This window comes from Trematomus bernacchii, unplaced genomic scaffold (assembly GCF_902827165.1).
Source record: "Trematomus bernacchii unplaced genomic scaffold, fTreBer1.1, whole genome shotgun sequence".
In the NCBI taxonomy this organism is placed as follows: domain Eukaryota; kingdom Metazoa; phylum Chordata; class Actinopteri; order Perciformes; family Nototheniidae; genus Trematomus; species Trematomus bernacchii.
The window spans coordinates 1,540,811-1,555,806 of NW_022987646.1; the positions used below are offsets into that span (position 1 = coordinate 1,540,811).

At 41.3% G+C, this 14,996-nt stretch overlaps 1 protein-coding gene across 1 annotated transcript in view; it reads right to left on the reverse strand.

The window, feature by feature from the left end:
- The window catches only part of LOC117485399 (protein diaphanous homolog 1), a 96,189-nt gene extending 82,544 nt beyond the window's left edge, over nucleotides 1–13,645 (reverse strand). Inside the window, 1 exon segment of the mRNA XM_034133920.1 lies at nucleotides 12,836–13,645. Within this exon segment, the coding sequence (XP_033989811.1) occupies nucleotides 12,836–12,934 (99 nt within the window). The 5' untranslated portion in view covers nucleotides 12,935–13,645.
- Nucleotides 13,646–14,996: the final 1,351 nt, after the last annotated feature.

Consider the following 14,996-nt stretch of genomic DNA (forward strand, 5'->3'; position numbering starts at 1 on the left):
GCCTCAGCGACCCACCGACTCAAGGTGCGTTTGAGTGCACTGACTGTCTATGATTGTATATGTCGGGGCAAGTGGGGCATGTTTGCTGCATGACTGCTCCTCGTAGTTGGTCAACTGTTGTTAATGGAGACACAAAAGCCAACCACCCCCCCCCCCCCACCTCTACTTTAAACAAGGGACGCCACTGTTGCCATGTCTCTTGTTGCATCCCTTCCTGTCTGTCGCCTAACATCGACTGAATAAACTTTAATATTCAAATGTCATGACATTTGTTTAATTCATTTTGTATTATCACATTTCATTTAATTTCAACAGTGTTGTGTTCATTTGGTGTTTAGAATTGGGATTTTACTTTCAAAATTCAGTTTGATAATACATTTTCAACATACATGAATATAACCTTGACTATAACCATTTACCAATAACACAAGTTTATAAAAAATAAAAAAACACTACATTTGTCTGGGACTTTCTACTTTGGAACATCACCACAAGAGGGGATTGCCTTGCCTATATTCATATATGGGTCAGGAAAAGAGAAAAGCGGCCCTAAAAGAAAATATGGTCAACCGCCACAAACATATTTTGTTTGGCTATTTTGTAGGGCTGTCAAGTTAACGCGTTTAGTGGCGTTACATTTTTTAACGCCACTAATTATTTTAACGTGCGATTAACGCATGTGTATTTGTCCTTGACCTGCCCCGTAGTTTCAGAGCCCAAAGGCTTGACGTTGTTGTTGTTGTTAGTTGGATGGTGGGAGATTCTAGCGAGAGATATGGATACAAAAAAAGGTGTTTTAAACAGCAAGCCAAGCACACAGCTGATGCTGACAGCCCCGCTCCTGCCGCTCGCTTGCGGCAGACCACGCTTGAAAGTTTGCCGGGGAGACGCCTGGACACGGCGTCTACGAGCAGCAAACTTTCAACAGCGATAGCTAAATGGGTGGCTACAGCTTAACATTGTGGAGGACGAGGGGCTGCGTTAGATAATTTGGATCGCATCCAACTAGGGTTGCAAAGGGGCGGAAAGTTTCCGGTAAATTTCAGGAAAGTTTCCATGGGAAGTTAAGCTGGGGAATTTTGGAAATATTCGATGCAAAATTAAACAAAAAAACATCACATTTCAACAGATTATTTGTGTCATTGAAGAACGAAAACAGGAATGTTGAGTTAAATGTTACTCATCCCCCCCAACCCCACTCATAAAAAAATGAACAAAAATGCACCCCCCATCCAAAAATCCCCACAAAGTCCCATTCAAAATGTTAATTGAAAAGAGCCCTTCTCCCTCCAAAAAGTCTCATTAAACATGCAAACCTTCCTTCAAGCAATCCTCTGCATTTTTGCTAAACCTTCTCAGTCAATGGGCTCTTCCTGGGCCTCATCAACATCCAACTCTGAGTCTTCCTCTTCAGTGTCACTGTCCAGCCTTGTTGAGGATGGCTCTGTGTCAAGCTCAAAGAGCCTTAGGTTTGCCCGAATGCCAACCAGTTTTTCCACTCTCACATTTGTGAGCCTGTTGCGAACCTTTGTGTGGTCTCAATAGCCATGCAGTAAGCAGTGTGCTATGGCATGGAATTTCAAGTGTACTTGAATGGCATCTGTTTGTTTTAGTCAAGATTATGCTAAAATATACTTTCCCCAACTATATTTAAGTTCCCTATTCAATTTTGAAAATTCCCAGTTTATTCCCGTTAATTCCCATGGAAAGTTTCCATCTTTGAAAATTCCCGGAATTTTGCAACCCTACATCCAACGTGTCGACTGCACATCACAGCGCATTATTTTGACCCTAGGGGGGAACTTCAGTCTCATGCTTTGACTGTTATGAAGACAGAGGAGCGGCATTTCGTCGACAACTGTAAACAGGCTTGTCTGTTTGAGCAACTGGCTCAGTGCAAAGAAGTATACAGGGTTGGGAGAGAGTGTAAGAGAGAGAGAGGTTCCAGGTTGTTGTATTGAGAATATTCAGGAGAATATTTGTCATTGTTCCAATGATAATAAACAAACATTTGCATAAAGCATATTTGTCCACTCATATGTTGATAAGAGTATTAAAAACTTGAAAAATATTCCTCTCAGGTACATTTAGAACAGATAAAAAAAAATTGTGATTAATTTGCGATCAACTATGGACACATCATGCGATTAATCGCGATGAAATATTGTAAATGACTGACAGCCCTACTATTCTTAGATGCGTTTCGTATGCGTTTGCGTGTAAATGGGGTCTAACACAAGTTCACATACTGTATACAAATCTCAAACTTTCACCTCCACATTAGCACACAAACTGGTAAGTGTCTCCCACACACACATTCTCACCACTTCCCTCGTACCCTAACATACTCGGTGCACTGTTACAGCACAGAGACTTGGCTGATATGCGTGCATCATTGACTGCTCCTACGGATGACTGCAGCCTTCTGAATCCACAGAGACACAGGCAGGGATTGTTCCTATGGTGGCTCAGAGGCCCAAGAACAACCAGCTCATTACACACCTATGCCCTAAGACAGGCGTAAGTAATGAGAACTGCCTAAAAAAAGAAACAGCACAAAGCTAAAGAGGGAGCGCGCATGAAGGTTCTCCGTCTGTGTTTGTGGGTTTTGGCATGTCTCTTCACTTGTGTGTGTGTCGCCGCAGAATGAACTCATGCAGAAGCTGAATGCCATGAATCACAAGCTGGCACATAGCTTATTAAGATATGCTGTTAATTATTATTTGATACAAGCCGCTACCCAAATAGCAACCGATGATGTTAACTAAACAAATACAACAGCGGATAGGGAAATAACAATACGATTGTTACATTAGCTCACATGACAATGTACAGTCCAATGTCATTTCCACAACCTGAATTCTATTTTGGAGTTTTTCATTTCAACACAAATATGTTGCATCATTTGAACAGTGCATTGTCTTTGATTTGTTCAGGCAAATATGCAAGCAGGACCGTTGAAGATTCAAAATGGACACCAATGACCACATGTTAGTCTAATTAACCTTCAACTAACTTTTAAATGTAGACATTAACCATGAGCTGTTATCAGTACAATTTAAACGTACACATGTAAACAGTTGTTTAAGCAACACACACACGTTTTGCTGTGCAGATATGTCCCAGCCCACCCAACCATACCTGTTCTATGTATCACCTTCAGCTACTGTAAGGCCAAACTCCTGTGATATGTAAAACATATGGTGTAATAGACCAACTCAAATGATCCAATCCTCATTTCCTATGATACCCACAGAAATCCCCCGAGCTGAATTTGGCAGTAGACTATAAATGTGAGGGAGTTTAGTGCCATTATTTCTTTAAAATAGCTCCATAAAAACCTACTGTACAGACTAAGTCACAGAGAGTTCTGTTGAAATGAGAACCTGAAATAAGACTAATCTTTATTTAAGATGTTTCCATATTTTACAATGTTGCCGTGGTGTGACACAGTGCCATTCACTCGTTACCTGGCGATGGCTATTAAAGCCTCAACTATACATCAGCTAACAAAGTGATTATAATGTGAAGTAATGACAGATTTCAGGTTAAGCTAAGTTTCCTACAGTCCTCGCCAAGACACCACAGGGTGTGGATTTGTGTCCAGCAGCTACATCTCTTCTACAGCCTCGAATGGCTTAACGTCTTGCTCCATTACTACAGGAATAGACTGTCCTACAGACACTGCTGTGGGAGCGCCACATAGGCCCGTGCTGTCTACAGTCGTGGTGTACAGAGCAGTCTGAGATTAGCTTTAATCTGTCAGTGAGGACTGGGGAGTCACAGAGGAGGACTGACACTGTAATCCTAACTAAGCCCCCCCCATACACAACAAAGGTAGGAGCATTCATATCTGTGAGAATCAGTCTACAGGTCTGTCCATCCATCTCTCTGCTTACAAGTGAAACAGAGAGTATTTATACTGGGAACATCCCATCACAACACTGCCCAAAATACAACCATACTTGTACAGAAAATATTTCAACAAATACCTATTTTGTCATATAATACATGTAGTTTCAAAGTTAATGAAATGTTCAAGGAAATATCTTAAATGAGGTGACAATAAATACATTTTACATTTCTGATTTTATTTCAGAATATTTATCATCGCTGATAAAATAATAATCTAAGTTAAAATGTAAGGGGCTTCTCATCTACATAGCTGACGACTTACATCGGCCTACGTTTTTTTAATACAGTTGGCAGAATCATAAGGTAACGATTGGGGGAGGGGATTTCAAAGCTATTCTACCATCCAACAAGCACTTCTGAAGGACGAGCCGCTTATGAAGCGACATATCTTAGCCAGCTCAGTCAGCCTTATTTTACAGTATAAACACAAAAGTTGGGACACACACACACACACACACACTAATCTATCACTTTTTTAATTAAACATTAATAGGTCCAGTTTATCAGTTGTGGGATTTCCTTCTCTGTCATGTGTAAACCTATGAAGCACAATCGCAAATGTTTTCCCATTTTGTTGACCAACACAATATTCATTGATAACCAAACAGAGCTGAGGTCACAACATTAGAAGAGGGGTTACATAGCCCATAACCTAGAGACCACTACCATGGTTTCTATTGTATCTAAGGTTTGAAAAGGTGATGACATTTCTGCCACTTCTCCAAACAATGTCCTGAGTAATAATAATACCTTCACACAGCAGCCTGGAATGTTTCAAATCTGTCTTTTAAGCTCCTGTGATGAAACCCTGCTCTGTGTTTTAACATCATCCAGGCCTCTAAAGATGTGGGAGCGGGCTGTGAGCAAACATATTTAGTAGACCACTGGTACCTCCTTGTACAATGGATGGAAAGCAGGGAAGGAAAGAGATAAGGGTAAGAAATAATGTGGACCAATACGGAAGCATGACCGTTATTTTTGCACAACTTCCTGTCACAGCCCGCAGTATTTAAGCAATAATAACAGGGTGGAAAAGCTGACATATATGTATGCGTGTGTGTGTGTGTGCACTTACAAACAAAACTAGAAAGAGTGACAATGAGATGTAAGATTTAACAGCTGGCAAATTGAACAATAGGTGAACATCTAGGAGGTCAGAGAAGTTTGAAAACAAAATGCTCTTTATTTTCATAGCTTTCCACTGAAGAACAGAAAAGCTCTGCTGGAGAGGGAGCCACATTCTCTAACGCTGACAGAAAGTGCAGGAGATACACAGAGGTGGCTGTTTATTTGGAGTAAAAGACATGAGACAACAAACCAAATCAAACACCATTGTCTGGACTAGCCTGTTTATTCCTTTTACCTGCTTAGACTTTACACCTATGAGATCCTTCAACAAATATTTGAGCAAGTGAAACTGAGTATGGAAAAATAGCTCGAGGCAACAAATGCAAACGTCACAGGCATTTGGTGAAAGTTGTTTTCAGGATAGGGGGAAATAACAAGCATGACAAAGAATGACATGCAGAGAAACAGAATGCAGTTTCCTCTACAGCCTCTCATGCTGCCTTTACACGGGAACATTTGCGTTTACGCACCGTATGCGTTTTTTCACACGCATTCGATTCATTTAACGTGTCTGTTCACACGAGACCGCTCGACCCGCTGGAAACGCTGTAGTACATATGCCAGGCCTGTAAGTGGCGCCACAAAATACACCAAAAGCAGCGAAGAAGACCCCAGAGTATGGTTGCCATGGTTGCCCTTCTGTTTATGCCCCGCGGTGGATTTAGCAGCATGTAGTAGTTCATGTAATTCTCCATGTCCACTTGTTGCTGATGGTTGTGGTAGAGGAGCTGTAGATTTTGCACTAACATCTGTAGCATGGTCGAGCTGTAGATTTTGCACTAACATCTGTAGCATGGTCAGTAGCAGTAGCACTAGCAGTAGCTACTGACAGTAGCTACTGACCATGCTACAGCAGTGAGCAGCAGAGGTGGGGAGAGGCGGGGCTATGGCTTCATCTATCGGGAAATGATCGTATAGAGGCGATTACACGGAGCCGTTTGACCCCCCAGAGCGTTCCGTTTGCAGATCTATCCACCTTGGGACCCGTTATCGTTTGCGGGGTCCGTTTCTATCGTTTTGTTACGGCCTCGTGTAAATGAAAGGGCTATACGCAAGAGAAACTATGCGGATACAACCCGTTTCGTTCCCGTGTAAATGGGGTCTCAGTAACACTGCACAACACATGCATGGTACAATATGTAACACTTCTTAGCAAACAGACTGCAAGACCTGATTTTATGCACAAACAACACACAAGTAACACAAAGGGTGTCAGCTGCACTTTCTGACAAGGACAATGGAGAGTTCTGACACAGACAGTTCTTCATCAGTAGTTAGCTGTCAACCGGCCTAGCTTTTCTTTCCGTCTCGTCAACCATTATTCATACTTCCTGACCGTCTGCTCAATGTCAGGCCGTGCTACTGTACGACTTAGCTTTGCACAGTAGTCTCAGAATAGGATGAATCTGATCAGCTTAGTAGGTGACAGTATGACATTAGTAGTAGCAACAACAAAAACACTTCCTCCTTAGCATGCAGCATGCTGTTGCTGTGGTCTGGTTTAATTCGACAGCAACACTTGCCTTCTGTGAATTGTTCATGGTGACACAAACAGAAAATTAACTGCATAGCTGCTTCTTCTCCTTCAAGTGAATCATGTGAAAATAATCATGATTATCCCGGTAATTGAAATTCACAAAGATAATTGTGAGTGTTTTTTTTTTGTTTTTAGTTGTAAATCAGTAAGCGAGGTCAAATCCTATGTCATGCAATCCATACTGCAATTTATGAATATGTTCATTAAGGATTCATCAGAGATTGTCTTACTATTTTTCTGTTGATAAACAAATAGAATAGATACATTTATGATGTTAGCACTTAGGTCCACATTGTGATGTATCCTAGATGTATATGTTTTAATGCGTGTCTGGAATTCCTTGTAAAAAACACTTCATAGATGAAATACCACACGGGAGTGTCTCCTTTTAGCAGAATGAAATACTTAACATTTCCTAAAGGGAGGGGATCTTCATCGTCTCAGTAAAGCTCTTATTCACAGTTGCCATAACACATTAGCTCCATAGTGCCAGTCCTGATCAAATGTATTACAACATTCAGCAAGGTTAATGTGACTATTCAGTCGGAGTTATTAGGTCCATTTAAGTGGGAATTATATTACAGCAATGTTACGAGGAAATTCCACGTTTGCATCTGCGGTGGTGGAGAGGTATCTGCTGAAAGTTTGGAGACTTTAGTGCCTGAAGCAAAAAGCTAGGACCGCCACCATTACATAGATACAAAACAATGTTTCAAAACTAAACAGCTCTCAGACAATTGATGTTGTCTGATTGATACATGCTCACAAAGTGAAAGGTATGAGGAATTAAAAAACTTCCGAAACAAAAAAAACAACCCAAGTAAAGACGAGATTTCTCTCGAAGTATGATATTTTAGCGGCGTGGTGACTCTGCATTCCTCTGTGTGTTACAGCACTTTCATTACACAACTCAGCTCTACCATCCAGTCGCAACAGGCTTCAGAGCAAACCCAACTCTTCAGCTCAGCCAACAGCTGCTCGTCTGTCATTCTGTAAAGCACAGTAGGAGCACAGCGAACAGAGAGCACTTCTGTACATGTTAATCATTATTACGCTCGTCCATGGCAGATTATTGTAGAGCTGCAGTAAATGCACCTATTTTAACTATTGCGTTGACAATGATTAGTCTATCCGAGGATTTGAAGAACTGGGATAGATATTTGAACGTTATATTCTGACATTTTACAGACCAAAAGATTCTTCTGCAGATAAAAATATATAATATTTATTTGCAGCCATAATTATTCCAACAAGTGTCTTCATTTCAACTAATCGCTGATGAAAAGTGTTATTAGAAATCCATTCTCTACATGTTCATCTATCACGGGTCTCATTAAGTTAAACATGTATAAGATCCACAAGAGCAAACCTGCTCCCTGTGAATTCAAACTTTTACTTATGTCGTACTTTTGTCTACATCTCATCAGTTATGTCACACCTATCTTCCACAACTATAACACCTGCAACTAAATCCCTGACTTGGGGAGTGTGCACAGGAGCAACATGCGTGAACGAACGTATAAACTATTGACAATTATTGAGAATAAAATCAGTAATTTTAGCTCCCCAAAGCCATCACCTGTAACTTGTTATTTTCGTTGACTACACCCCCACTCCTGTGCATTTTTAAACCTCCATTAATCTTCTTATCTGCATTTCGGGTTTTCTAGCTTCTTTATCACTCCCTTTTTTCTCTCTCTCTGTTATACACTCTCTCTTCTCTCCCTGTTTCTGCCTCCCCTTCTCTCTCTCTCCCAGTCGCTCACTGCAGCTCCGTTGCTCAGCCTTGCTCTGAAATACTCCCGTTCACTCCGAGCCAAGGGGCCCTGCCACTAGCAGTCCATAAAGCACTCCAGTTCCATGCTGGCACTCAGTCATCCTATTCTTCAGCTCACAGTATGCTCTTCTTCCCCCGAGATGTAGAGAACACGAACTGTGTCTGTGTGTGCCTAGGTGTGTGTGTGTGCCTAGGTGCGTGTGTGTGATGGGGACTAGAACAGACATAAATAAAACGAAAGAAGGCAAAAGACACCCACTGTGCAACAAAGCACATTTTAACTACTCCACTTGCCTCAGACTACATGAGTCAGACTGTGATTAAAGACGTGTGACCTGGCTTCTTTCAAGGACGCATTTGACATTAGGCTTCTGCTGAGGTGGTTCCCCCAGGAAGTAGGTGCACTGCTGCACAAAGTCACATGCAGGCACCAGATTTCCTGCTTGAATGAAGGTGCACTTATCCTTGCTATTAGTCATGATAAACACCAACATGTTAACCTTAACCCGTGCCAAATGGCGAGGATTTATGCACCTTTGCAAAATACAAAGCTGCATAAATGTTAGTCTAACAACGAGCAACAAGTGCCACATAAATAAATGTAAAAAATGTTGCTGGTACTGGATGGGCCAAATGATCATGAGACAACAATATGTCACAATATGCATCAGGAAAGAACTAAAACTCTTCTGAATTGAAATCTCTTCTATGATCTGATTTCAATTCAGAGAGCTACAATCCAATTGATAAATAATTTGTTATGCACCCATGTGTTTTATTTCCAACTATGTTCTTATTGTGAGTCCACATGCACACTCAGATGAAATCAGTCCATTTGATTTGATAACAGAAGTAATCCAACAGGTAAATTGACGCTGCAAGTAGGCCTGTCGCGATAAGCAATTCATTGACTTATCGTACGATAAATAAAAATGAACTCGATAACTTTTCTGACCTCGATAAATTGCCGTTTAAATGCGTGTTTGTTTACATAAGGATGTGACCAGCATTTTAGCTCGGCGCGCTGTGTCTGCCGGCCACTCTACCGGCCCGGCTCACACACAGCCAGGTCAGGACACTCCGCGTGCAGCAGTGTAGCAGCCAAATTAATAATATAGAGACAAGCAGGAGACAACGTGTGACTTACTCGAGGGGAATTTGAAGTTAGATGGAATTGGTTGCAAAACCTAACTCCATCTCCGGTGTGGGAATATTTTTGGATTTAAGCCAAATCAACGAGGCGAACCTACGGACTTGAATGAGCCAGGCGGTGTCTCGCATTTGTTTTAAAAAGGTAGCAACAAAAGCTATCAATACGACCAGAGCCTACGACCAACCTTAAACTGCACCTGAAACACAACCACCCCATTCCGTTTTCCCAGCTGGGAGCAAACACGGCAGCTGGAGATGGAGAGCCCCCACCTTCCAGACAGTTTGCAATCAAAGATGCATTTGCCCGACAATGCAAACATGTTGGTGTTCCTTGCATATATAATAATATATATATATATAATAATATATATACATATAATTATATATATATATATATATATAGAGAGAGAGAGAGAGAGAGAGCTCTGTTTTCCAGCCTGAGTCTATTTAATTTATTGTTGTGTGTGATTTCATTAATTTTTTATAATTGTATTTATTTGTTTATTTATTATATATAATGTATATATTTTAATATTATTTCACATTTCATTTGCAATGTTGAATGTTCAATGTTCAATAAAAAAGTTCTGTTTGAAAGGATGTACTTGAATTATTATTATTATATATTATCATTATGTCAGTGGTCTAAAATGGTCTTACAATGGTGCCGACAATATTATCGTTTATCGCAATAATTTCCAGGAAAATGTATCGTCCAACAAAATTAATTATTGTGACAGGCCTAGCTGCAAGCATGGGCAAGTAAGTATATACTTCAACTCTATGAATGTTCAACTAAAAAGAGAAAAATATGTGCTGCTTAGAATCAGATACATTTTTCTTTTGATCACTTGGAGGGCAATTTTTGCAGTCCATCCTCTGACACAGCTGTTAGAGCCTGAACGGAATACTATGCAACACAGGCTCAAAAGCTAACCCACGGCATTATAAAAAGAAATTGATTCAAATACAAATATTATGAAACACCAATAAGTGGTAAACAGCCAATGAAGGTCTGAGAGAAATGTCCCAGAAGCCCCAGAAGAACTTCTACATGACAGACTTCAGCAAACCTTCCTCCTAATAAAAGGTTACCTGCCAAACTCAAAGAGATTCCCCAGAGCCAAAATCTGTGATCTACCAGTCACCTTGTATCCCAAGCAACTGTCCGAGGCAGTGATCCGTGGCTAATCCACACTGGATTGATCCAGCCTGTTTGTGTCAACAGTCTTTAGGGATGCTGATGCTTTCTCTCTGAAGAACACAGATAGTGCTTCACAGAACACAGCTAAAGGACCAGGTTATGGCTTGAAACATACTACATGAATCATGCTCAGTTACAGAGGTACCTGTCAGCACAGTGGATCCTGGTAAGCATTCCTGTGAAGGTCACGTATGTCAAACAACCTGTGTGTGTGAACAAACACACACACACACACACACACACACCCATGTGCTCAAGATTACACACATTCTTAAACAGCAAGCGAACATTAAATCAATACAGAATGTTCTTGTAAAGATGAGTACACACTACAGGGGTGATGTTGGGGTTGAGAAAAATGTGACGCAATTCATAGAGACTTGGCTTCTTATTGATGATATTTTGGGGGTTTGAATATTATGTTTTTTTATAATAATACATACATTCTCCATGCTAAAAATGGCTATAGTAAGCTATTTGGGTTAATTGCGAAGTTTGTTAGTGACATTATTCCAACAAAAAAACCTTCAATCCTATCTTAGTCATCCAAAAACTGTGCCCGTGTCTCGAAAAAGACACAGTGACTAAAACTGGATAACCCACCCACACAGCTTCATTCAGTCCCTGGTGGCATAACGGAGAGACATTCACACAAGGATTTTGGGTTGTATACCAAATACCAAGCTGGCTGGCAACAATACACACATCCTTCAGTCTTATATATCTCATCTTGATATCACTGGTATGTCTGAGGAGAGGTGAAAGCGGAGCGTGATGAAGTCAAGATAGTTGAGAGAGCCGATGACACACTGTAGATCAATGACAGCACACATGTCTACACCCCGTAACCTCTTTCTGAACTGTGGTGTTGTGAAAAAAAAAACTTCTTCTTATGGTGGGCAGTGCTGCTGGACACATGCACTCACACCAGCAGGCAGAATGACCCAGACTCAGTGCTCTAAGGACATTGCACAATTAATGTCCATGACTCATGTTTACTTATAGCCCTACTTAACCTGTATGTGCAATTGCAGTACTGTAAAAATATGCGATTTAACACATACTTTATTTATTTTTAACCATATTTGTCACTGTTTTTAAACACTGAAGAAGCACAAGAACATGCATTTATTAACACTACCACACAGGCAGTTTTTCCCTACTTTATTGACTGTGTCTGTTCATTAAAACAATGCTTGTAACAAGAAACACACACTCTCCTACAACTATCTCCTAGCCATAAGCATATTGGCCTGTATTAGCATACTATCTACATTAAAGGTTCTCAAAAACAAGCATGGAGTGTTCTGTATGTACAAATAAAAGTGTTTTGTAAGAAACTGTTTGAGTTGTGTGTGTGTGACCAGATGTGACTTTTGTGCATCATCTTTGGTTACCGTTTACAATATCAGTTTTCACTTGTTGCTAGACATGGCCAGGGGGTTATGTTACGCAACAGTTTGCGCTGGCTGAAGAAAGACATAAGTACAGGTGACTTTTACTGCTCTGCTCTCACAGAGACACCACACTGAGTCACAGAAGCTGACACAGACAGGTAGACACCATATGATGTCATCCCAATGATTAGGTCAGCATGGGAACATTCAACGTCCCTCTGCCACACCTTACCATAAACAGTAAGGTCATTTGTTTGAAACAATTCCATTAAATAGTTTCAATTTGTAGTGTTTACAATACATGAAGTCCTGTTTCTTTACAAAACACAACAGTACAATGGTGGGTCTTCATTTAGTGTTTCCAATGTAAAGAAAAAGTACACTTGAGTTAGTTGTTGACGTGTTGCAATTTGACAGAATTGACTTACAGTTTATTGCACAGTTTCTGTTTTCATAGTTGGAAACAAGCTTCGACTTCCTCATATGTTGTCATTTGCTTTGACCTGAATCATGATTCCTACAGGGTAACATTTGAAGCTCTATTGACAGCTGGTGCACAGCTCTTGGTTTGAAGGTAATTACAGGTATAGTGGCAGTTAGTTGCTTTGTAGCTTCACTTTGAAACATGAGAGGAAGAATATTTAACCCTCTATGGAGCAAGAGGCACAACTTTTGAACCCACGTACAGATCATTAAAAGTGCAACAAGTTGAACCTGATACTCACAAATTTCTTTTTCCCATCTCCATCCTCGTAGCTCTTCTTTGATTTCTTGTCCTTCTTGGGACCAGCCGCTGAAGCAGAGTTCCCCGTGTTTGGATCCATACTGATAATTTAATCCGTTTCCTTGAGTTGGGAGACAGAATAAACCCTTGTGGCGGTAATCTCCCCGAACTCAATCGTACAAAAAATAGCAAACGTATCCTCAGAAGGTGTTTCAAAACTTTGTTAAAAAGCCAACTGTTGATTCCCTTGGGCCTAAGCTAGTGCCTTGGCTAACTTAGCCACAATTAGCACAATGCTGCTAATGATTTGGTAGAGAGCCAACTACACCAAACGAGCCCCTCGCTAAACCGCCTGTCTGTATCACTGAAGGAGGGAAATTCAAAGCACAGCCCAAGCCCTCGGAAGGAAAAGTACGAAAACTTCCTGTTGCGTTAATAAAATACAAAAAACGACTTATTCCTATAGTATCCACGTGTGACAGGAACCAATACGTTAAACAAAGTGAACTTTGAGTCTCGAAAGTATGCGGTAATAAGTGAGCTAACTGTTAGCTTCAGCTACGCTAGCTCTTCTGACAACAGTAGGTAAAGCCCCGTGGAAAGAAAAAAACTCCGCTCTTCCCACTTCCACCAGTTGTTTCGGCGACTACAACACGGGTGACGAGATGGTATTACGGATGAATTGGCCCGACTTGTTTTCTAAATTAGTTTCCATGACTGCTACAAGTTTATTTAACTTTTAACCCCTAAATGACAGGGGGAAGCGAGCGACTACGGCTTTAGCGGCAGAGGAGTCTTCCTGTTCTTCTGACAGTGGGTCAGAGCTGCTGGGAGGAGCCTGTGCGCTGCAGCTACACCTGAGAGGATTTAGCTGACAGTTCTGCCTGCACAGAGCTGTGGCTCCAGCCGTACTGATATCATTACAGCTCCATGAAAGATTTACCGGGGCGGGATCCCTGGTATAATGAAGACAAGTCTCAATACTTGCTGTCCTGCTACAACAGAGTATGTTAAAGCCCCCCACAGACCGCAGGAAAGCAGAAGCTCTGCACATCTTACGTTGCAAACTGAAAACTCATCTATTAAGAACTGCATGTAGGCCCAAAAAAACTCTGGTTCATGACCTCATCAGACAAAATGTGTATTTATCTGCATACATTATTAGGGTCTGAGACCATAGGTCGGCGAAGACCCTATTGAAATCGGTCGCGCAGCGACCGATAAACCTGCGAAAAACACATAAAAACAGGGAAAACGACCGGCAAAAGCACAGAAAAGGTTCGGAAATAGTAACGGCAGATAGTCCGCGCGAGCCCAGTCACGTGGGCAAAGCCCACGTGATTGCAACTCGCATAATTAATATCGTTACGATCAATTTAGTCGCTCGCGAAGCGAGCGATAACCATGCAAAACCCACTAAAAACAGGGAAAAAGATGGGTAAAAGCCCATTAAAAGTGGCCTAAATCATGACAGTAGGTAGGCCAACGGCCTACAGTGACGTGGGCGTAGCCCACGTCACTGTAAACGAGCACATTATTGATATTGGTCCGATTATTTATTAGGGTCTGAGACCATAGGTCGGCGAAGACCCTATTGAAATCGGTCGCGCAGCGACCGATAAACCTGCGAAAAACACATAAAAACAGGGAAAACGACCGGCAAAAGCACAGAAAAGGTTCGGAAATAGTAACGGCAGATAGTCTGCGCGAGCCCAGTCACGTGGGCGAAGCCCACGTGAATGCAACTCGCATAATTAATATCGTTACGATCAATTTAGTCGCTCGCGAAGCGAGCGATAACCATGCAAAACCCACTAAAAACAGGGGAAAACAGGGGTAAAAGCCCATTAAAAGTGGCCTAAATCATGACAGTAGGTAGCCCACGGCCTACAGTGACGTGGGCGTAGCCCACGTCACTGTTAAACTAGCACATTATTGATATTGGTCCGATTATTTATTATTATTATTCTGATTCTTATTTTAGAACATCGCGCGCACTTTTGAGCCCCGCCACATATGTGAAAACTCAACAAATTTTGCACACGCGTCAGAAGTGCGCAAAATTGCGATGTGTAATTGGTCCCGAAACTTTACGTCAAAAATTGCGTAGGCCACGCCCACTTCCGTTTTTAACGTTAACTCCCCCTACTTTAACTTTCACG